The sequence below is a fragment of the Trichosurus vulpecula genome, chromosome 9, assembly GCF_011100635.1.
Source record: "Trichosurus vulpecula isolate mTriVul1 chromosome 9, mTriVul1.pri, whole genome shotgun sequence".
Classification (NCBI taxonomy): Eukaryota; Metazoa; Chordata; class Mammalia; order Diprotodontia; family Phalangeridae; genus Trichosurus; species Trichosurus vulpecula.
Genome location: NC_050581.1, coordinates 178275696 through 178293102, shown reverse-complemented (window position 1 = coordinate 178293102; position 17407 = coordinate 178275696). Strand labels below are relative to the sequence as shown.

At 42.5% G+C, this 17407-nt stretch overlaps 1 protein-coding gene across 1 annotated transcript in view; it reads right to left on the bottom strand.

Annotated features, from left to right (window-relative positions):
• The window catches only part of ADAMTS9 (ADAM metallopeptidase with thrombospondin type 1 motif 9), a 191911-nt gene that overhangs the window by 46501 nt on the left and 128003 nt on the right, over nt 1-17407 (bottom strand). The window contains exon 29 of the mRNA XM_036738867.1: nt 2114-2281. Coding sequence (XP_036594762.1) covers nt 2114-2281 — 168 coding nt within the window. The remainder of the gene's footprint in view (nt 1-2113; nt 2282-17407) is intronic.

Below are 17407 nucleotides of genomic sequence, written 5' to 3'. Positions count from 1 at the left end.
TCAATCGTTCCGTCTTTGTTTTTGTTTTCTTGGTAGATTTTAAAGTCAGGCAGGGCCTTATTCTACAAGCCTGCATTTTTATGAACTTTATTACCACTCTCACTTTCTGCCAGGGAGAGAAATTATGCTCGTGATTTAACTCGATATCAAACAGCAGATGCACAGACAAAAAGAACCCCCAAACAAGCAGTTTAAAACCGCTAATTCTGAAGAGCTGTGGCTAAGGGGGGAGTTGTTTCTTTTGTTTCCTAAGTGTGAGAGTCTTTACTCGTTTCTGGTCAGCTCATTAGCATTCCAATATTCCACCTTTCCCTGTACATGACGGGACTCTCATTCATTCCAGCCTCTTTCCCAAAGGGTACAAATGGACTCCCACTGCACAGCAGCTTGACCTGGGTGTTTTGATTCATTCCAACAAATCAAATCAACACTTTATAAAGCAGGCCGAAATCCATTACATAACTGTGTTTATTTTGTTAGCTATAGAAATGACTTCCATAAGCCATCATTTCTTAACAGGTGAAGCTCTTTTCCAGGGGAGTACATTCCTTGTAATCCTTTTATCTACTGTCACCCCCCAGTGGTTAAGCCTAATGATCAGAAGTATGTGGGAGATTTTTGCTTCCCACCACAATCCAAGAGAGTCTAGAAATAAAGCTAACTGTGTTTACCAATAATGAGCAAAAGATTCTTTTACTCTCTTTTCTATAATATAAAAATAATAAAAAGCCCTTCAAGTGAACATGCAGCTACGGGTAGAAATTGTGAACCATAAGGAAAAGTGACAGGGCATGAAACTTTACAGGAGAACAAACTAATTAATGGGGGATCTTAAATAACGCTGCTGTTGGCTCTCAGACTAATCGAATGTTCTCCAGGTTCAGAGACCAGAAACCAACCAAGTATATCAATAAGTTAGAAAGAAAAATAAAGGCACGATGGGCCAAAGTGAACCGTAGCTTTGAAATCCAATTGGTCCATGAAACCGGAGTAAGAACCAATGTGTCTGAGGGAGCATCGGCTGATTCCTTGAATGTTCGATTTTTGAAAAATAGATAGACCATTCATTAGGATAAAGGCTTAAGCAGGATTAAAGGGGCTTTGTACGGACATTGAACAAACCCATGTGTTTATTTTTCTTGAGTGGAGCAGACGTGGGGGGAGGCCTGGTCGCAGAGATGGAAAACCTAAGAGGATTAGAAAATAGCTAGAAAAAACTGAGATGAGGAGAAAAAAAAATCTGAAGCAAGAAAATGTGAGCTGTTAGCCTTATGGTTAGCGTTAAGAAGAAAAATCTGACATGGCTAAAGTTTTACCAAATTGAAGAGTTTTGCTCCTTTCTTAAAAATCTCAGGGACCCAAACCTCTCAAGTTCATTTATTGTTTTTCTTTTTCATTTTGAAACTGAGAATGCCAAAATCATTACCATGTTAATGTGGTCATGTCCAAAAATGTTTAGGTTCTGTTTAACAATGTGGAACCTCTCAAAGAATCTCTATCAGAGGCTATATCCTGGGGCCCTTTGCAGGTCAACCTATTTGATTTTTCATCTATTGATGTACAGAAAAATCCTGTTAAGTCTTATCAATTGAGGAAAAGACCCGTTTAAGCTTACATTCTTTTCAAAGAGTTTCATTACTTTTAAGTACACACAGTAACAAAAATCAAGCCAGAAATGTTGTCAAGTAAAGGCTAGGAGTTCTTTCTGGGGGTCTGCTTTAACGAACAGATAAAGAAGACTGAAAGTGGCTTACGAATTGCTCCCATGTACGTGGAAACATCTAAGACTCTTGAAAAAGGGTCTCTTCTCTTAAGCAGGGTAAAGTCCCTCTTTCATCTTGTTTGTACTGATCATTTACTTAGCAAATCCTGTCTTCAGGGAGTTCAAAGGTAACCTTCAGCCCAACTTCTGACCAGAGAGATGGCTACCCGTTCTAAATTGGGTCCAGTCCCAACCAATGGAGACTTTCTGAATCTATTTTCCTCCCTTTTCCACCCCACTTGGAAAGAACAACACAGACCACATGCAGAAGAAACATCACCTCCCTTCTTTGGTACCAGAGATTCAGCTAAGGAAGACTACAGACTCGGGAGGGGAGAAGTCATTGCTCACCTGGCTCCAGGGTCCAGCCTTCCACTTTGGACATCTTCCTCCTCTGCACTTTCTCTGCCCGTTGGGCTTAGCCAGATGCTTACAGTAATCACTCTCTAAATGCTTTCCATCTTTGGCCATGCAGTACACATTTCGTTGTTTATGCCCCCGACCACAAGAGACAGAGCACTGGAATATAAAGCAATGGCAGTGGGTTTTTTCATCAATCAATCAGCCATTCAACAAGCATTTAGTAAACAGCTGCTGTGCCAGGCACTACGCTACAAAGACAAAAGGGAGACCGTCCCTGCCCTCAAGGAGTTTATATTCCATAATGGAAAACGACATGTACACACAAAAACAAGTATGAGATATACAGAAAGTAAGGTCATTTCCAGGTCCAAAAGAGACATTCACAGCTTGGGATGGGAATTAGGAAAGGCTTCACGAGGGGGAGAGGGGTGGAACTGGAGCCCAGCTTCTAAGAGACAGTGAGGAGGTGGGGCATTCCAAGCAAAGGGGGCCCTTGGACATGGGTAAGAGGGGAGATGGAATGCTGTAGAGGAGGTACAGCGAGAACACCATTCTGGCTGGAATCTAGAATGCATGAAAGGGAGTCATGGACCTATGTAGGTATATACACACATGTGCATATACACACATATACGCATATGCATATATACAAATATATTTATGCAATATATATATACCTATATCTATATCTATATATACACATGGGGAACAATTTTGGAAATACGGGAGGGAGCCCAATTGTGAAGAGCTTTAAATAGAGTATAGAAGAATTTGCATTTTTATCCCGAAGCACTAAGAAGTCATGGGAACTAGTTGAGCAGGTGACTGAAGTGATGGGACCTGGAGTTGGCAGCTGTGTGGAAGCATGGAGTTTCACAAAAACCAATGAAACAAATAAGGAAGTCTCCTCAAAGCCACCAAGTCCCATTTCCCTACCATCTTATTGGGTCCTGTGCCTCCTAGACCATCTGAATAAAATTAAGCCGCCCTTTCTGGAGTGCTTCTATAGTGAAGTGCTTTCCAAAGCTTATCTCGTTTGGGACTCTCAAGGACTCCACAAAGTAGGTGCTATGTGTGATACTTCCCCCATTTTGTAGATACGGAAACAGAGATTCCACAGGATTAAACAGCTTGCCCAAGATTTCATGTGATTGGAAATGAGGCCTTCCGGATTCCAAACCCAATGCTCTATCCACTGCCCCAAGCTGTCTCTCAACCCCTGACTGGTTTTATGAAAGAAAGGACACATTGAAAGGCTGGCAGAAATGAATCCATGGCCAAACAGTAATCATGTTTATTTCTTTTTAAGTTTTGGCAAAGTGGCAGTCGTCAAGAATGAGGCACGATTAACAAAACATCTCTTATCATAAGAAAATTCTTTCAATAAAAGATTAGACATTGGTGTGGTGGATAGAGCAAGGCCTGGATTCAAATCCAGCCTCAGACACTCAATAGTGGTGTGATCCCGGACAAGTCTTTTCTCATCCGTATGATGAGAAAGTTGGATTCAATATCCTCCAAGGTCCCTCCTAACACTAAAGTGAAAATATTATGTGACTTCCTAACTGCTCATTCTCTTCTTCACTTTTCATCAAAAAAAATCCTTCTGTTACAACAGGAAGTAAAGCGTCTTGAGGGCAGGAACTGTTCCAGGCGTTTCTTTTTTTGTTGCTTTTGTTTTTGTCTTTGTAACCCCAGAAGCTAGCATGGAGCCTAGCACATAGTAGGCATTTAATAAATGCTTGTTGAAGGAATGAATGAATGAACTTCTGCCTGCTTCATGAGTTGGGTAATAGGTCTATTTTATAAATGCACATTTGCTCCCTCCTAATTAAACATCTGGAAAAATTTTCTCAGCCATCTTCCAAAGGAAACAAAAGCTCTGAGTCTTTAAAGCCTGCCATTTGGAATCCAAAGGAAATGAGGTGAAAGGGACCCTAAGAATCCAGAGGCACACCAAGCAGGTAAGTTGGTGCCAAACTCTTTCAGCGAGGCCCCTCATTTCCACTTCAATCTGCAGGTTCATTGAACCCTTTCAAATGTGACCATGTCTGACATGCCGACCAACCCTAAGCAATGGCACTTTGATTTCAGCTTAGGCTCCTCTGGAAGGTTTAGGAATCAAAGGGTTTATGGAGCCAGGACAAGAATTTCAGATGACAGGTTCCTGGAGAATTACAAGAGCGCTTTCCCCAGATGAATGCACCATGAGCCTCAACTTCCATTTCCTCATTAAGGATTACAGAAGTCATTAAGAGCCTGCTTACAAGCCGGCTGGTTCAGGTTTTCATTTCGTGTTGTTTTCAATATCATCAGCCCTTCTCCACTCCCCTTTTGGAGTAAAATGCGTAAGGAGGAGGAGAAATATGGGAAAATGTCATTCAGTAGATTTCAAGGGTCATTCCCTTCCCTCCCTTCGGGACTCCCGTGCTTAAATTAACCTATAATAGAAAAATAACATCTTTTTCTACAGAGACAGACAAAACTAAATACAATATTAGAGACAGGGAATAGACCTGTGATCTCATTTGCCCATGGAACTCCTGAAGGAGGAAGCTCCTTTTGTTACTGCCCGTTGATACCTTTTCAACACCTCGTAGTTTCAGAGAATTCTCTAGAACATTAAAAGGTTAATTAACTTGCCCAGGATCATACCACCACCATGTGTCAGAAGTAGGCCTTGAACTATCTTCTAGATGCAGAACCAGCCTTCTCTGTCCACTAGGCTACATATCCTCATGCAAAACAGATAAAGCAGTTACCAAGTACCTATCAGTCTATGTATGTTGAAAGCTGGAGGACCCCCACACACTTCTTAACAATAGCTCTTAGAAAATAAAAAAGAACACTACTTTTAAATAGGCCTTTATTTTTTAATAGCCTAAGTAATGTATTTTCCCCACAGTTCTCTTCTTATAGTATTTAGAAAGCTTTAGGTAAATTAGATTTGCTGTGAGGCATTTTCCAGTGATTCAGGAAATCACTTGGTTCTCGTCTAGGTTTTTGTTTTGTTTTTTTTTTTTTGGTCATTTTTTAGTCTTGTCTGACTCTTCATGACCCCATTTGGCATTTTGTTGGCAGAGAAACTGAAGTGATTTGCCATTTCCTTCTCCAGCTCATTTTACAGATGAGGAAACTGAGGCAAAAAGGGCTAAGTGACTTGCTCAGAGCCACACAGCTAGTAAGTGTCTGAGGCCAGATTTGAATTCAGGAAGATGGGTCTTCCTGACTCCAAGCCTAGTGTTCTACGCACTTTGGTACCACCTAGCTTCCCTATACTAATTTAGCCACTAGCTAACAGTTTAACCTCAAACAAATTATTCCACATCCATGTACTTCAGTTTTCTCATGTGTAAATTGTGGAGGTTTCATGTGTAAATTCTAAGGTCCCTTCCTCCAGTCCTGAAATCTTGGGTTCCAAGGCAGAGGAAGGAAAGGAGGTGCCTACTCTCCATGTCCATGCTTAAGCAAAGTCCTTGTATCCTGAACATAGCGAGATGTGTGTTTATTGCGACTATGACTTTAAAGAGTCTGAGATTCCTGTAGCTTGAGAGAAAAAAGAACACTGAAGGAAGTCACTGTTTCTGTAACTAGAAAGCAAGGAATGGATCTCCTTGGTGTTCCAAAGAAAACTGAGATAAAAGTTGTCTCAATATAGGCTGACTGAGCTCGATTACTGTCATTGAGTAGGTTTGCCTCATTTTGCTAGTCTTTCTGTATGAGAATGGTAAAAAAGACTACGGTCTTGCAGCATTTAATGACCCTACCAAGCAGATCCTGCCATAATGGCTTAGGAATGGCTCAATCTTATCACTCAATCAAACCAATTTTCTCTTCCAAAATAATTGGTTGATTAGATCCCTCTTTATCCAACCAACTGCGGTCTCACGAAGATATCGCCAAAGACCAGAAAAAATGGGTAACAGACACCAGAACAAGTTGAGACACTTACTGTAGTTGGAATAGAGCATAGCACACTTTTCAGACTGACCAAAGCACGCTCCAAGGCAGAATGTAAGCATGCTCAAAGTGTTTTGTCCAACGCCATGTCAGAGTTGAATTGTTTCATTTACCAAATACTCATCCATAAAAAGCAAGTAGGATTAAACTACCTAACACATATCTTGGCAATCTTGACCTTCGATGGTTCTCTATGGATAATTCTCAATTGTAGGACAACCTCAGGAATCATTGAAAAGCAAAGGTCCCTAATTCAGGCTATTGACTGCTGGGGAAACTAATAATATCAGTGTCATTACTGACACGCAGGTACTTCAGTGACAATGTGAATAACACTAAATGAATGAATGAAAAAGCATTCTACACTTTGTGCCAACCACCGTGTTAAGTGCTAGGGTACCAAAAGAAAATGGTAGATAACTCAAAGGTGAGATTTGAATGACTTCCCAATTTGATACATCAAGAGCTTGAAAAATTTGATTTAGGTAGAGCCTGTCAATCTCTGTCTCTCTCTGTTTGTCTCTCTCTGTCTGTCTCTGTCTCTCTGTCTGTCTGTGTGTGTTTGTGTGTGTGTATGTAACTTGTGTGTAACTATACATTTGGCTTGAACAGAAGCTGCCTTAGAAAAAAGAATGCATGCTGAAGGATCATTCATGTTTCCTTTTGGCTCAGTTTGTTAAGACCTATAAAAGATTAGGAAATTTTCAAGATATCTAATCTGATGGCAAACACTTTTCTTTTAAGTCTTGATTTCTAAAGTACTAAGGAAGAGAGGCAGCTGCTACGGAAACTTTTCATTTTTTTTTAATAGATCTATTTTCTTAGGTTTTTTTTTTAAGTGTTCAAATAAAGGCAAGGACCAGATACTAAAATTTTAGGAAAACCTCTCCAGATTTTTTTTCAAATCCTTTCCAAGACACCTCCCTTTGCATCTATTCATGTCACAGATAAAAACCAGCTAAATTCAGCCAAGTGTGTTAATGGAAGTTTATCAGGGAATGCTGTCTCTGAGGAACATTTTATACCCACTGCTGAAATAGCCTCCTCGTTAGCCAACAGAATTCTGAAAGCTTTCCATATCTGGAAAAAATCCCAACTTGTTTCTTTTTTTTCTCTCTCCCTCCCTCTCTCTTTCTCCTTCCCTTTCTCTTTCCTTGTCCTTGTCCCCCCCACCCCTTTCTCTCTCTCTCTCTCTCTCTCTCTCTCTCTCTCTCTCTCTCTCTCTCTCACACACACACACACACACACACACACACACACAGACACTTTTTTCCTTCATTTACATCCTTAGTTCTTAGTGCCTGGCTTATAGTAGGAATTTAAATGTTTTTTCATTTATCTCATTCCTTCTCTTCCTCCCTTCTCTTTTTTCTCTCTCCTTTCCCTCTCTTTTTCCCTTTTTCCCTGCCTCCTCTCTTCCCTCTCTTTTCTTTTTCTCTCTCCCACCCTACTCCCCATTTTTTCCCCCAGTTGATTCCCAAACAATGTAATCTTTGCCTGTACACTCTCAGAAACATCAAGGTCAGTCCCACATGCCTGTGTCTTTCATGCTTTTGTTTATGGGAAGGAGTTCAAAGGATAGGGTGGAATGTCAGGCCTTTCTCAGATGATGTATTAACACTTTACACAAACCTTGGTTCAAGAGTTAGAAACGCCTCCTTTTCAACTAAACTCAAGGCTGCCGAAAACAAAAGTTAATGGTGGGTCTCTTATGACCTTATTCAGCACCGAAGCCTTCCTTGGACTTCAATGAGGGCTCTAAAACGGGGTAATTTCAGGCTTGGAATTTCCCGCTGGTCCTTCTACTGTTAGTTTTGGTTTCTTCCAATTTCTTCACTTATACTGGTTAGGGTTTTCTATTAGCAATAAGAGTAGCATACAGTCCCAAGTTGTCTATGTGCTGAAAAGGGGGAGGGGGCAGGGATAGCCTGAATCATATGGGAGTTCCTATTTCCCCTCTATTCCTCTGTATCTCCAGGTGACCTAAGGTATTTGGGGGACAGGAAGAACACGAAGGATAAGCCAGAATTATAGCAGGACAATTGATCAAACAGGTAAAGGTATTAGACTATAGCTTAACAGGAAGGAATTGGGGTGAGGAGTGGTTTAGGAAGTGACAGCAAACTGGGTGGAAATTTTGGGAAATCAGAATTGTATTGCACCCATTATTTGTTGGGTGATGAACTGAGTCACCAGGAAGGAAGTCCTGATGAGAAGTTACGTGAAGTTTTGTCACAGTTAAAAGGGACCTGAGGCCACCTAGTACAACTTCAACCAGAATCAGAACGTCTTTCATGGTAAACATGACAAGTACCCAATCGGTCTTTGTCTGGAGACTTCCAAAGAGGGAGAAACCAGTTCCCCCCAAGATGCTTTTCCATTTCTGGTCAGCTCTAATTGTGAGTATTTTCCTCTACGAGGTCTACTCATTCCTTTCTAGTTCTAACTTTTGGAGCTGAGCAAACTTCTTTCTAATTCCTCTTCCTTACAACTTGCCAAATTCTTGTGGCTAAACTATCTTCTCTTCTCTGAGCTTTCTCTGATTTCCACATATCCGGATCACTCAAAACTCTAAGTAAGAGGCAATGGCTTTGCCAGCTGCCTATGTCCCTTCCAGTTCTGTAACTCTCTTTCCCCTTCCCTGGTCTCTCTCCCTTCCCCTTTATCTCTCCTTCCCCTCTTTCTTTCCCCTTTCTCTCCCTCTCCTTTCCCCCTCCCCCTGCTCCCTCTCTCCCTCTGTCCCCCTCCCCCCCTCTTCTGTTTCTTTCCCTCACCTCCCCCCCCAATTCTGTGACCCTATAAAATTAGAAAAGTTGCATCTGAGGAACTTCCCCTCTGAAATGCGTAGCCAATCTCTTTCAAAACAACCCAATGCTCCCATTAATCTATTTAAATTAAGACTTTTGATTAGCCAAAGTCTAAAACCATTCTCCATCTTGGGAGTCTCATACCCAGGAAAATATTCTCATAGATACAATCTATCTGTGGATTACCAGGGATGCCAGATGATGAAGCAACACAACGTTACATATACGCTCCTCCCTCCTGGTACATCAAAGCATCGGTCTGCTACCTACACTGACCATGCCATGGACATACCTTGGTGAGTACAAAGGATAAAGTTACTGGGATTCAGATGTTTGCTTGGAGCACTTTCAGAAATGCTTTAAATGCTGATTAAATTGTCACTTAATATTTTGAGAAGTTGGTAACTCTAATGTATATTATATATAATAATATAGTAATAAAATAATGCACTAATTATTCTATATTAATTAAATAATATGTTAATTATATTATACAACATTGTATACATTTCAGCAAAGAGAGTGGGATAGTGGTTATGGCTTTGGGCTTAAAATCAAGAAAACCTAGTTCAAACCTTGCTTCCAAGATTTATTCCATATGTGATTGTGGGCAGGTCACAACCCCCCAGTGGCCCAAACAACTCTCTAAATTACTGATCTGCACAAGAGAAGGGATTTCTTTCCTGAGAGATCAGCACTGTGGCAAAATCCCAGATTGGAAGCAGGCAGACTTACTCGAGGTCTTCCAGTATGAGCAGGGCTGATGGTAGGTGAGGGCTAAAACAATGGTTTTGGGAAGTGAGAAACTCGGCAGGGAGCAAAACCTCTCTCAGACAGTATTGAAATGTGAGTCACAATCACTCATCCACAATGACTGATCTGTCATCCATAAGTCATGGGGCCAGACAACTGAAGCATCATAGAATCACAGATCTAGAATAGGAAGGACCCTCAGAGGCCATCTGGTACAATTCCCTCATTTTACAGATGAGAAAACTGAAGCCAAGAGAAGTTGGGTGACTTGCCCAAGGTCACAAAGGTGACAAGTGTAAGAAGTAGAATTTGAACTTGGGTCCTTTTTACTCCAAAGCCAATTTTTTTTTTACCATACTGCATGGTTGCTCTCAAATCCAAATGAAGGCAGGCACGACCCTGGTGACAATTCTATCTTTACAATGCCGTTAGCTTCTCCGGGGATAAAGAACAAATTCAGCCGAGTTCTGGAGCATATCAATCCAAGGTAGCCACCACCCATTCCTTAGTGCCCTTCCAATGTTTTTGAGCATTGACTGTGGGCCAGTTACTGTTCTAGGGGCTGAGGGGGAAACAATGAATAAGCTTAATCATAGGCTCATAGACCTCAGAGGCTGTCTAAGCCACTCTCTCCTCCATTTTACAGATGAGGAAACTGAGGCGAAGGGAAGTTAATGGACTTGCCCAAGGTCAAACAGTGGCAACCATCAGACTCTATAGTTTAGTAAGTGTCAAGACAAGAGTAATGGGTAAGAACCCAATCCAGAGCATGCTCTGCTTACACACACACACACACACACACACACATGCATTGTACACACGTATACACACATACATCTATGTTGGTCCCAAATATACAATCTTCCTATCCCTGCCATGGCACTGTCCAATGATTTAAAGCCTTGAGATACTGAACATAGATACGTATACATACGTCCGTACATACATATATTAAAGGAAGCAGTTAAGTGGCTCGGTAAATAGAGTACTGGGACTGGAGTCAGGAAGACTCCAATCTGGCTTCAGACGCATACTAGCTGTGTGACCCTGACCAAGTCACTTAACCTCTGTTTGTCTAATCCTCTGGAGAAGGAAATGGCTAATTACTCTAGCATCTTTGCCAAGAAAGCCCCATATTTAGTCATGAAGCATGAGACGTGACTGAATAACTAACACACACACACACACACACACACATGTGATGGTTTGGGGGAAGATTGTTAATGATCTTTTTTCTCCTAAAATACACATTCAGAATTCCTCTGTCATTACAGAAAGCCTAGACTTTCAATCTGAGCTGACAATCTCATTCATCGACGAAAGGGGGAATTTGACCAAGTCATTCATAAGTGACGTTCATACAGCGCTTTACCTATACTGTCTCTTTTTACCCTCATAACAACCCGATGAATTAGGGGCTACAGCTGTATTAACCCCATTTTATAGATGACAAAATTAAACCATGATGAGGTTCGATGACTTGCATATTGTCACGTATCTATCAAGTATCAGGCAGAATTTGAACTCAGGGCTTTCTAAATCCAAGCTGACCACCTTCTCCACTATATAATTTTGCCTATCATACAGGATGCAGAAAGGTGTGGGAAGATGGGTGGAAATCCTGGCCTGGACTTAGAATTACTTCAGTATCTGAAGGCTTTAAACCATTGGACAGTGCCGTGGCGAGGCTGTTATAAGAGAAAGCTGGCTATTTGGGACCAAAAGAGAATCACAAAACAAAAGAATGGCAGCCACAGAAGGGACAGGTGATCTAGCCTAATCCTCCCATCTTTTGGAGGGAAAACTGAGGACCAGAGAACTGAAATGCATTCCCAAGGTCACAAACTAAGTTGGTTTGCTTCTCTGTTCTGATTTATCCATGTGTCTGAATGACAGTATAGCTAAGCTGCTGAATTTGGAACCAGGAGATCTGGGTTCAAATCTCCCCATTCCAACATCTCCAAACCATGTGACTGTGCACAAGTCACTTAATTCTGTCTCGGTTTCCTCATTTGTAAAGTAAAAACAGCAATAATTTTATATCACAGCATTCTTTGAAACTCTTAAGGCATTATGGAAATAAGAGCATCAGTTATTTCTTTGTTTAGTCAACATTCCGTAAAGCTAGGTACATGTAATTGGGGCAGAATTGGAAGTGGGAATTCCCTTTTCCCTGTCCACTGCTTGCTCCCCTGAACTGTGCTGACCATAGCCCTTACTGTCCTGGGGATCCCTGGAGGAAGAGCATTGAGGAACCCAGGGAGGAGGAGTTCCCAACCTTTTGTGTGTGTCCTGGACTCCATGGGCATTCTGGTGGAGCCTTGGGATTCCTTCTCAGAATTTTGTAATTAAATGAATAAAATAGAATACCTAAGATTACAAAGGTCACCAATTATCAGGAGATAAAGGTAGAGTTTCTTTCTATCCAAGTTCATAGACTCCTTGAAATCTATCACCAGACCCAGGTTTAGAACCCTTGCCATCGAGGGAATGATTAATACTCGGACCATATAGGAAAGAGATTCTGAGAAGCCAGGTACACATTTGGAGGTATCAGCTGATGATCAAATACACCTGAGGCACACAGACATCCAATCTGCTCACAACATCCTCCTACCATCAAGGAAAAGCAGGTGAGACTGTTAACCTCATTTCCACCCACCACAATGGGGGAGGGGAACAAGCAAAGTGCTTTACAATTAGTATCTCATTTGACCTACACAACAACTCTTCGAGGTTGGTGCTGTTGTTATCCTCATTTACAGATAAGGAAACTGAGGCACGCCACTCCGGTATCTTTGCCAAGAAAATCCCACAGAGGGTCATGAAGAGTCGGACATGACTGAAATGACTCCACAACAACAATAACCCCCCCACCACCACCACCACAATCAGCCAGGGTCACACTAGGTAAGTGAGGCTGGATTTGAACTCAGAGTCTTCCTGGCTCCAGGCTGGGTGCTCTACTGACTGCACCTCAACCCACCAAGCTTGCAAATCCTCCTTTCCTGGCTTTCTTTCTCCCTTGAGGTTGCCTTCAATGTTCATTTTCACCTGATTTTCCCCTTCAAAGGGAGAGCGGTTGTCACTGCAGGGACAGCTCTGTTTCGAACAGACAAAGGACTCTGGTGTCTAGGATAAGGGAAAGCTGATGTTTCAGCAGACGGTCTCTTAGCAGTTCAAAGGGAAGAGGGTGCATCAAAGGGCCTTTGAGGCGGCTATTTCGACAATGGATAGCAGCCGACAGGAAGGGATCACATGACTTTCTCAACATTCTGGGAGGATGGAATGAGATGGAAGTTGTTATCAGAAGGCTGATAACTGTCTCAAATGTGTCTGAAGATGACATTAGCTCAAGAGAACATGATTGAAACTGGAAGACGCAAATCCAGGCAGGGCCAGCCTTGGGGGTCAAGGAGACTTGGGTTCACATCTTGCTTCTGACACAGATGAACTGAGGGATTTTGGGCAAATCCCTTGACAGCTCAGCATTCTGACCTCAGTTTGAGGAGCAGACTAGTTATGTATCTGGACTTGGAGTCAGGATGACATGACGAGGGGGCAAATCATTTAATCTCTCTGTTTCTCAGTTTCCTCATCTGTAAAATGGCACCTACCTCCCAGGATTATCGTGAGGACCCAATGAGATAACCCAAGTAAAGTGCTTTACAAACCTTAACCTATAACTCAAACAAACTCTATAAATTCTAGCTGTTGGTATTTCTTACTGTTAATATTCTCTGCATTGGTGGATGGAGTTGCCAGACAATTAATCACTTAATCAACAAGCACTGTCGGGCTCTGTTCTTCATGCTGGCAGTCCCCCACACCAACAAATTCATAGATAATAATGACGATGATGACGATGATTACCATAGTTGTTATTAATATTATAACAACAGACATACAGACACATCTAGATAAGAGGCTGAAAACAACTCCAGAGAATGCAGGAGAAAAAGCAGTGCTCCATGTTTCCAGCCTCTCACACATTTTACAGACGAGGAAACTGAAGGATGAGCGAGGCTGGATGAGCTGTCCAAGAACACACACGCAGTAGCAGTCAGAGCTAGGATTGGAATCCAGGTCTTTTGACATCAGAGCCAGTGCCATTCACCACACCAAGAGGGGAAGATGAAATTTAAACAATCCAATTTCTATATTGTTTCTGAAACTGACAAATTATTTGACGTAAAAAGTATTACTAGCAAATGAGACGTGAGGATTATGTTATCTGCCTCTGAAATAACAAAGCCAAAGCTCAGGAGTTGTCCAGCCCTGGTGTGATCACTGAGCTCACCACTGTTGGCCACCTTTTCATTTCAGACATGCCCAACAAGTACAGAAGGCAGGCCAAGAGGCAGGAAGTTTAGAGTCTGTGACTTGAGAGTAGTCCAGATTACTCTTTGGGAGATGTGACCAGAATTAGCAATAGTTAAGAACTCTGGTTAGCCCTGCTCCTGGAAACATAGAGGTAACAAGAGGCAGCTTCAGGTTTCAGCTTTTTACCCTGACGCTTCTCAAGATGGCATATAATTTTGGTTAGGGGTTTTCTTGGTCGCTCTGATGGTGTCACATCATTGGAATAGGGCATTTGCCAGATGGAAGAAGTGGAAGTAGGAGCTGAAAATAGAATGGCAAAAGGAGGAATGGAGGGAGAGGGAGGGGGGAAGAGAGAGACAGAGAGAGAGAGAGAGAGAGAGAGAGAGAGAGAGAGAGAGAGAGATTGATTGAGAGACAGAGACAGAGAGAAAGAAAGAGAGAGAGAGAGAGAGAGAGAGAGAGAGAGAGAGAGAGAGAGAGAGAGAGAGAGAGAGAGAAAGGGAAAGAGAGAAAGGCAGTGAAGAAAGACAGAGAGAGACAGGGACAGCAAGAGAGACAGAAAGAGAAAGGAGTGAGAGAGTGACAGAGAGACATGAAGGAGAGAGAGAGAAGCAGGGAGTGAGGAAAAGAAAAAGAAACAGAGAGAGGGAGGGAGAGAGAGAGGGGAAGAGAGACATAGAGAGAGGGAAGGAGGGAGACAGAGAGAGAGAGGAAGGGAGAGTGAGGGAGAGAGACAGAGAGATAGTGTGGTGAGGGAGGAGAGATTTCAATTATCCTAGGCGAAGTAGCCCTATTATTTCTTGGGAAATCTCAAAAGAAAAAAAATGCCACAAATATACTCTAAAATAGCTCATGGTCTAGTCCAAGAACTTCATGCAGAGACTGCTTCCTGAGTCCCAACCAGCCCTAGCCCTGTGCTGGATGCTGAGGACTGCAGTCCCCCGCCCTTAGGCAGCTCACGCTGTACTGTGGGTATAATGGGTACTCATAGCAGATACAAACTCTGTACAAAGTAACGTCCACAAACTTATAGGAAGTTTCAGGGCTGGGAAGAGCATAGATGACTAGAGGGAATCAGGAATGGGAGTCCTGGAAAAGACCTTTGAAGGAAGTTAGGGACTCTAGAAGGTCAAGCTGAGAAGGAAGCCATTCTAAACACAGGGGAGGAGGAGCTCCAGGGCCATGTGCTAGAAGGAACAAGGAGGCTGGTCTGGCTGGAATGTAGAGTACAAGAGTGGGAGTCTCGCCAAATACGCATGAAGTGTTTGGCTGGAGCCAAGGGAAGCTGCAGGAATTGGGTTGTCTTCAGCATGGCGGGCTGGCTTCCTCACCTTTTCTTAAAGAAATAGTCTTAGATCACAAGATGACTGTGTCTACAACATAGAGATGCTCAGCAGGGTTTTTCACAGCTCCTGGGAATTGTATAGAATCCAGTGACAGTCTCATTGCTGTGGCTAACGGCATCATTCTCCCTTCAGTCAAACTATTTGCAATCCAGCCACCAATCAGTGTTTATCTTGTAAAGATGGAAAAGTAACTCATGAGGGGTAGACCCTGGACTGATATAGATTGACTACACCTGTCTGCAAAAGGCCAGGGGTTTCCTCGCCTAAATTCACAGAACCTTTTAAGGTCACTGGAAACCAAATGAAGCGTTAACATATTTGGCATGAGCACTCCTGTGCAAATGTCATTACCTTTGACTTGTAACCAATAAGCAAAACAATGAATCCATCTGGAGGCATCTGGAAGACCTCCAGGTTCTCAGAATATATTTTGATGATTTTTTTTAAACAGAGAAATGTTGGTGAAAAAGATCTCACGTGGGCAGAGGTTTGATTATTAGACCTACCTCAAGTCAGAAGTAAGAGGATCATAAGACACCGAGCTGGGACCTTAGTTGGAAAGGATCTTATTCCATCCAAACCCTTGTTTTATCAAGGAAGAAAATGGTGCCCAGGATGGAAATATCTTCCTCAAGTTTTCAGAACTAGCTGATTGCCCCATGGGAGCCCGGCACAGTGAAAAGAGGGCTAGATTGAGAGGCAGATGGCCAGAGTGTGAATACAGAGTCACCTCCTTAGGACTCAATTTCCTCATTTTTAAAAGGAGAGGTTTAGACTAGATGGCCTCTGAGAGGTCCTTCCAGCTCTAAATCCATCAAAATCCAATTCTTTTGGCTCTTCCCATTGCACCACACTGCCTTGAGTCCTAATGATTCTGAACGGCCTTAAGGAGCCCTCAACATTTGGGTCAATGTACTAGCCATTTACAGATAGCACCTTACTGCGTCTGTATCTTAACACAGGGGTGGGGAACCTTCAGTCTTGAGGCTATTAACTATTCCTTATGCTAGGAAAAATAGAGTCATTTCTGAGACATTTGGTTTTTGTTGGTGGCTGCTTTTTTCTATTTCTTTAAAACAAAACCAGCAGCATTTGGAGGGCCAACATGGCTTGGTGGAGTGAATGATAGAATTGAAGCAAGAAGTCCCAGACATGTCTTTGATGCTTCCTAGCTGTGTGACCCTGGGCAACTCACACAACCTCTCTGAATTTCAATATCCTCTTTAGTAAAGTGGGGATACCAATACTTTTGTGATAAGGCTACTTTTGTGACCTTGGGAGATTGTTCTCTCCAAAGTTAGCATCGATCTCTTAATGGCCAAACCTGATGGTCATTTCTCAATTTCTGACCTTCTTGATCTTTCTCTGCATTTGACCCTCTTGGATACTCATTTCTCTCAGGGTTCTTGCCACACTACTTTCCTGGTTCTCTTTCTGCCTCTCTGATCACTCCACAGACTCTTGCTGAGTCATCATCCATGTCACATCCCCTAACCGTGGGTGTCCTTCAGGGCTCTGTCTTGGGCCTTTTCTTCTTTAGCTTGTCTCCTTGGTAACCTTATCCTTTCCTATGGGATAAATAATCATCTCTGCAGATAAATCACAGATGGAGCTAACCAATCTACCCAACCCCAGTGTTTCTCCTGAGCTTGAGTCATGCATCACTAACTGCCACTGGGCATTTCAAAATGGACGTGCTGGATGCATTTCAAACTCGGCACCTGCAAATCCTCCCAACTCTTACAAGTTTCTCCATTTTTGTTGAAGGTGCCATTGTTTTTCCAATCTCTCGCGGTCGTCTTTGACTTCCCTCAACTCTTCCCTCTCTCTCACCTCCCATATCCCATCAATTGCCAAAGCATCACTCTCGTCTCCATTTCCCCTTCTCTCCACTCTCCTAGTTGCCAACTTCTTTTAGGCACTCATCACCTCTCACCCAGATTATTGGATGGTCCTTCAGTTAGTCTCCCTGCCTCAAACCTCTCTCCACTCAAACCTATCCTCCACACTGCTGCCAAGGGGATTTTCCTAAACCAAAGGTCTGCCCTGAGGTCATTCCTCTATCCTGGGATAAATTCCAGTAGCTCTCTATT